At 45.3% G+C, this 6874-nt stretch overlaps 1 protein-coding gene across 1 annotated transcript in view; it reads left to right on the top strand.

The window, feature by feature from the left end:
- Nucleotides 1–1287: 1287 nt before the first annotated feature.
- LOC109919518 (H-2 class I histocompatibility antigen, Q9 alpha chain-like) overlaps nucleotides 1288–6874 on the top strand; it is a 19283-nt gene continuing 13696 nt past the window's right edge. Inside the window, 1 exon segment of the mRNA XM_048616721.1 lies at nucleotides 1288–1470. Within this exon segment, the coding sequence (XP_048472678.1) occupies nucleotides 1422–1470 (49 nt within the window). The 5' untranslated portion in view covers nucleotides 1288–1421.

The raw sequence follows: 6874 nt of genomic DNA, 5'->3' as shown, positions 1-6874 counted from the left end.
GACTCCCACAGCTACCTAGACTACACCTCCTCTCACCCACCTTCCTGCAAGAGTGCATTCCCCTACTCCCAATTCCTCTGCCTTCACCGCAACTGCTGAGGCATTCCACTCCCGAACATCCCAGATGTCCTCGTATTTCAAGGACTGCAACTTCCCCCCCAGCAGTGGTTGAAAACGTCCTTGACCACACCTCTTGCGTTTCCCGCACCTCAGCCCTCACACCCCCTCCCCGCAATATAAACAAAGGCAGAATTACCCTTGTCCTCACATATCACCCCATTAACCTCTGGATTCAACACATCATTCTCCACCACCTCAGCCACCTGCGATCTGACCCCACTACCAAGGATATATTTCCCTCCCCACCCTTATCTGCCTTCCGGAGGACTGCTCCCTCTGCAACTCCCTCGTCTGCTCCACACTCCCCAATAGCCCCGGCACCTTTCCCTGCAACCACAGGAAGTGCTACACCTGCCCCTACACCTCCCCCCACACCCCCATCCCAGGCCCTAAGAAGACCTTCCTCATCAAACAGATGTTCACTGCACATCCGCTAATGTGGTATACTTATCCGCTGTTCCCGATATGGCCTCCTCTACATCGGTGAGACCAAGCGGAGGCTCGGAGACCACTTTGTGGAGCACCTACGCTCGGTTAGTGACAAACAACAACCTTCCAGTCGCGAACAACTTCAACTCCCCCTCCCACTCCCTGGACGGCATGACCATCCTGTGCCTGCTCCAGTGCCACAACGATGCCACCCGGAAACTGGAGGATCAGCACCTCATATTCCGCCTGGGAACCCTACAACCCAATGGTCTCAATGTGGACTTTACCAGCTTCAAAATCTCCCCACAACCCAACCTCACCCGAAGAACAGCCCCACCCTCTCGTCCCCACCTCACTGACCTGTCCGGCTTCTCTCCCAACTACCAGCTCCTCCCTCCCCACGGGCCTCCCCCCACCCCCACCTCCCTGCTATCACCGCCCCCCTCTCTCTTTATTTTTAAAGAGTCCCCTCCTCCTCCTCCCCCATTTCTGAAGAAGGGTCACGCCCCGATTCATCAGCTTTCCTGCTCCTCTGATGCTGCCTGGCCTGCTGTGTTCATCCAGCTCTACACTGTGTTATTGCCACTCAGCTCATTCTGAAAGTGAAAGTGTTTATCCGATTGGGAATTTTCCTACGCCGAGGCAGGAGTTCGCAACTTGTTTGAAGTCTATTCTTCCGGAGACTGATGACTCAATGAATCCTTTTATTATGATTGGATCAATGATATTTTGGGACCAATCAGTGTGAAGGTGCCTGAGCGAACCGGAACAAGGTTTGAGATGAGACCAGGGCACTGCTCGCAGACTGAGACATCCCGCTGGAAAATAATTTCTCACCCATTTCTCCTCCCAGGCTGTTAGCTGAAGGCACAATGATCGGACTGTTAGTGCTGGGGCTTCTGTGCGGAGAGCTCTCTGCAGGTGGGTAATTGGGGGTTGTGTGGGGGGTGCAATGCCAGACTGGGTCCTGGTGCTTTAGTCCTCAGTCAGTGGCGGAGAATGATACATTGAATGCAGAGGTTAATGGGGTGATATGAGGACAAGGGGAATTCTGTCTTTGTTTTCATTGCGGGGAGGGGATGTGAGGGCAGAGGTGCGGGAAACGCAAGGGTTGTGGTCAAGATCACTTTCGACCACTGAAGCGGGGAAGTTGCGGTCCTTGAAATAAGAGGATATCGGGATGTTTCGGGAGTGGAACCCCCCATCTTGGGAGCAGACGCAACGGAGGTGGAGGAATTTGGAGTAAGGGATTGCATTCTTGCAGGAACGTGGGTGAGAGGAGGTGTATTCCAGGTAGCTGTGGGGGTCAGTGTTGTCCGTCACTTCTGCCACCTGCAATCTGATCCCACAAACAAAAATAATTCCCCACCCCACCCCTATATGCCTTCCCTATGGATTGCTCTTTCTGTGACTCCGTCGTCCGCTCCACACACCCTACTAGTCCCACCACCCCCAGAACCTTTTTCTGCAACTGCAGGAAGTGTTACACATGCCCCTACATCTCCGTCCCCACCTCACCTCCATCCCAGGCCCCAAACAAACGTTTCACATCAGACAGAGGGTCACCTGCACATCCATCAATGTGGTCTATTGCATCCGCTGCTCCCGCTGTAGCCTCCTCTACATTGGTGAGACGAAGCGGAGGCTCGGAGACTGCTTTGTAGAGCACTTGCGCTCTGTTTGTGACAAACGACAACACCTTCCAGTCACGAACCACTTCAACTCCCCCTCCCACTCCATGGGCAACATGTCCATCCTGGGCCTCCTCCAGTGTCACAATGATGCCACCTGGAAACTGGAGGAACAGCACGTCATATTCCACCTTGGGAGCCTACAGCCCAATGGTCTCAATGTGGACTTTACTAGCTTCAAAATCTCCCCATCCCTGTCCTCATCCCATGACCAACCCTCCCTCACATCCCCACCTCCTTGACCTGACACAACCTGTTGTCTCTACCACCTATCTGCTACTCTCCCCTCACTGACCAATCCCCACCACTGCCTACCTGCACTCCCCTATCACCATCCCAGCTACCTTTCCCAGTCCCACCTGTCCTCTCTCTATTTATTTAAGAGCTTCCTTCCCGCTCCCCCATTTCTGAAGAAGGGTGCTGACTGCGATTTTAACCCTGGAACATATGACTGTCAGAGTGGTGTATGTGGTACAATTTATTTGATTTCATGTTTTTAACTTCAGTGAATCCAAGATTTAAAATTATTCAGGTTTGTATGAGACTTAACTATAATGCGACAGCAAAAACTTTTGTTTCAAATGATTTATTGAACATTAAACGATAGAAAAGTGAAAAAGTTAAAATATTAGAAAATACATTTTCAAGTAAAGCAAAAGTGAAAAATGTATTAACTTGAGAACTAAACAAACTCTGATTTTGCAACGGATGAGGCTGAAGTGAATTGTGAAATTCTCTCCTTTCCCCAGCGTTGGATAATAAGTTAACAAAATGGCTTCTCAAATGTTCATTTTATTTCACTAACTCATATTTTATTCTCTCCAATTGGCCTAACTGTGGTATACTCATTGATTAACTAAACTGTCTGGTTATTATGATTGGTTTCTGACACAGTGAACACTTTCCCCATGTTTATGAACACTGTCCCCTACAGTAATACATCAGGACTCATCAGAATGTTTCTACATCTTATTGTTGTAGATTATTTCAGCAATGTCTAATAATGCCCCATTCTTTACCCAGTTTGCTGAGTCTGTACAACAGGAAGGCCAAGTAGGAAGGTTTCAGCTCAGCACTTTTTATTGTTTTGCTTGGGACTCACCATTTGGTGGAGTTACAATACAATGTACATTTAAAATGATATATTATTATAAGACATCACAGACTTTGTGTTGTAGGTTACATGTTCAGCTTTTGCAAATACCTAATAATTTATTCCTTATTTTTTAATTGCTTCACAGTCAAGGCTGATTAATCATTTTAAGTTGATTTCAAATTTGAGAAACTGATTTCAAAACGTCTCCTGTGATCGTCTCAAACTGGCTTCTCAATATTCTAGTTTACTATAACAACCAGGTTATAGAAATAGTGAAATTTCCCCTGGAGTGGGGACTCCTTGCGATATTGACAGAGAAGTGACAGAGAAGCTGGGGAGTTCTGGGGCATCGGGGTCACTGTTGCTGGACCCGGACCCTGGAACATCTTACAGCAATGGGAAACCTTAAGAACACTGGAGCTGTGCTTGAGACCTCGGCCAATGTCTGGAAACAAAAAATATCAATTTGAATAGAAGATGAACCCTATTTGGTTAATTTCTTTTCATTCATTTTGTCATTCAAAATGTTGCCAGATTGTGGCGAATAAACACTTTTCACTGTATTATCCCAAATACGTCTGAAAATAAAATCATTCAAATTCAACAATATAATTTTTAAACCTACCTGTAATATTCAGACTACAGAGATGAATTCACAGCCCAATTTGTCATATTGTACAAAGGAAATAGAGTCATTGCCCCCACAAAGGAGTTGTGGGCACATCTTGAACCACACCCCTGCAAGTCATTCGGAACTGGGTAGATGAAGGCAAGAGATGTGCTCAACTGGCAAAACATGAGCAATGAAATCAAGGAAGACACCAGCCAGGGCAGTCCCAGAAGGAAAAAATACTAAAACTTGTGAATGATGCATAATGGTGCAGCTTGTTATGTAGCACTCAGAACAGTGCTCCAGTATGACTAGTACGTTCGTTTCCAATTACTATTTTTGTCCTGGATTTTTCCATTTTGGGTGCATGAGTTACCAAGGTTAGCAAGTGAGAGAGCTGCAGATGACACATGACATTCTAGATAAAGCATGGATGAAGCTGGAAAGAGACTTTTTCACTCTTGCAGGAACTGAATATCTTGTCACTATAGACTAATATTCTGTCTAACAGGAGTTGGACCAGCTAACTTCCATGATGACCGCTATGGTAGTAGATTGTCTGAAAAATAAAACTTTAGCCAATACCGCACTCCCAACATTATGATGAGCAAACATGGCAGGTAGGACGTGAGTGAAGTATTCAGCTGTTTCATACAGAGTTCAGGACACTAACACCATACATCCAATCCTGCTGTCAGCCAAATGGAAAGGCCAAGATGGAAGTGAAAATCGCGAAAAAAAATTGTGGAAATCCACCACAAGACAATCCTGAAGTAGAGAAACACAGGTACTGAAGGTATAGAGAGTTGTCGAGTACAAAGATTAAAATGTTGGGAATTACAACACCACATGTCACCTCCACACTATTCCATGTCAAATGGAAAGGCTGAGGTGGAACTGAAATGCACCAAATAAATCATTTTTAAAGAATCAAGCAAATCCTGGACAATTCAATCCTCAAGTCAGAGTTCACTGAAGGCATGGAGAGTATAAACTTTAATGTCACTTGACATCCAAACTACTGTACAATGGCAAAAAAAAAAATCTTCTGGAGCTACAAGTACTAATGGGTGTGAGGGACAAAATGATGGTGAAATGGCAGAAAGTCAAACATTATTTTTTGACAAGATTCTTAAACTGTTTCCAGAATGGAATATTGGAGAGGCAGTCAGGGTAGAACCATTCAACATTTTCACCAAGAGACAGCTGAGGTGCAGAGAGCAGTTGTTTTCTTACTTGTACCGCAGTGAAATGATCAAACAGTTATACCAATTGAGGTTTATAAAATCATGACGGGCATAGATAAGGTGAATGGCAAAGGTCTTTCCCTAGGGTGGGGAAGTTCAAAACTAGGGGACATATTTTTTCAGGTGAGAGGAGAAAGATTTAAAAAGTGGGGCAACACAGTGGTTGTGTGTGGAATGAACTACCAGGGAAAGTGGTGGTTGCAGGTATAGTTATAACATTTTAAATACATTTGGATAAATACAGGAAAAGTCTGGAGAGATATGGGCCAAGCGGAGGCCAGTGGGACTACTTTTGTTTGGGACTTGATCAGCGTGGATGAGTTGGATCGACGGGTCTGTTTCCTTGCTGTATGACTCTATACCATTGCAACTGCAGTGCATACACACAACTGGAGTAACCGTTCCTTCCCTGCAGTTGCACATGCCACAAATCAACCATCAGCTCCCGAGGTCCACAAAACCCCAACATCGGAAAGGAACACCAGTGGAAACTAAAAGTGACATGGGAATATCCAGCATCACGGATCTGAGGAACTTGTTCCTGTCACTGTGTCAAAAACTGAAGGGGCCAAATGACCTCTTCCTATTCCTGCATAGCAAGCTTGAAGGGCTGAATGGCCTCCTCATGTTCCGGTCTGACAGTTTCAAGAAACTGAATGTTTTGCTCGTTTTCCATTGTAATCTGCTTGGACTTTTTTTTATTTTAGTCAATGACATCCGAGTACAGGTAAAGCTGGAATTTGTTGCTCGTTGTTATTTGCTCTCGGCGGTGAGCAAGAATGTTGAATCATTGCAGTCCACCATTTGCAGAAAGAGCCAGAGTGCTGATAGGGAGCAAGCTCACAAATTATGTTCCAGTGACAGTGAGGGAACAGTGAGATTCTTCCAAGTCAGGATGAGACATGGAGGTGAATTTGTAGATGGTGTGTTCCCATCTGTCTGCTCCCTTTGGCCTTGGAGGAAGGAGATTTTATGAGTTGGGAATGTACTGTCAAATGATGCTGGGCAGGATCCTGCAGTGCATCTTCTCAGAGATACACTCTTTACTGTCACTCTGCATCAGTGGTGAAGGCAATGAATGTTGGAGATGTTGAATAGTCCCCTTGGTGGGTTGCTCTATGCTAGATGGTGTTCAGCTTCTTGTGTGTTGGAACTATACTCATCCAGACAAGTGGAGAGCATTTCATTCATCTTCTCCCATGTGTTATAGAAGATGTTCAATTCTGCAATGGTTATCGCTGTGGACAGTAGTAATATTCATTCAACATGCTGACATTAGAAGGGATTGGCTGGAGGGAACAGCTCTGAATCTATGAGTAGATAAACTCATCAATTAAGTTACCTCATTATCTAATTAATATCTTGGGCCTAAGTGCTCAGACAGATGGACCATAAACCATTAGATGCGAAAGAGTCAACAATAATTCCTGTCTGGATACAGAGATTCTAACTCTGCCTTCTGAGACTTACCTCTGAGATAAGATGTTTGCAGGAAAGCTACAGACAGCAGTGGAAGCTCTCTCTAGAGAAAGACTGATTGCTAGCTTTACAACACATGAGGAGGAATATGTTTACAAAAGTGTTCATGCCACAGTTCTAAAAAATAAACTGAAGGGTCATTGTCAGGACAGGACACAGCTCACAGACTGACGGGGACAGTGTCAGTACGGGATACAGCTCA

This window comes from Rhincodon typus, chromosome 35, assembly GCF_021869965.1.
Source record: "Rhincodon typus isolate 14 chromosome 35, sRhiTyp1.1, whole genome shotgun sequence".
NCBI lineage: Eukaryota > Metazoa > Chordata > Chondrichthyes > Orectolobiformes > Rhincodontidae > Rhincodon > Rhincodon typus.
Note: the sequence above shows the minus strand (reverse complement) of the source record. Positions and strands in the feature narration are given on the sequence as shown.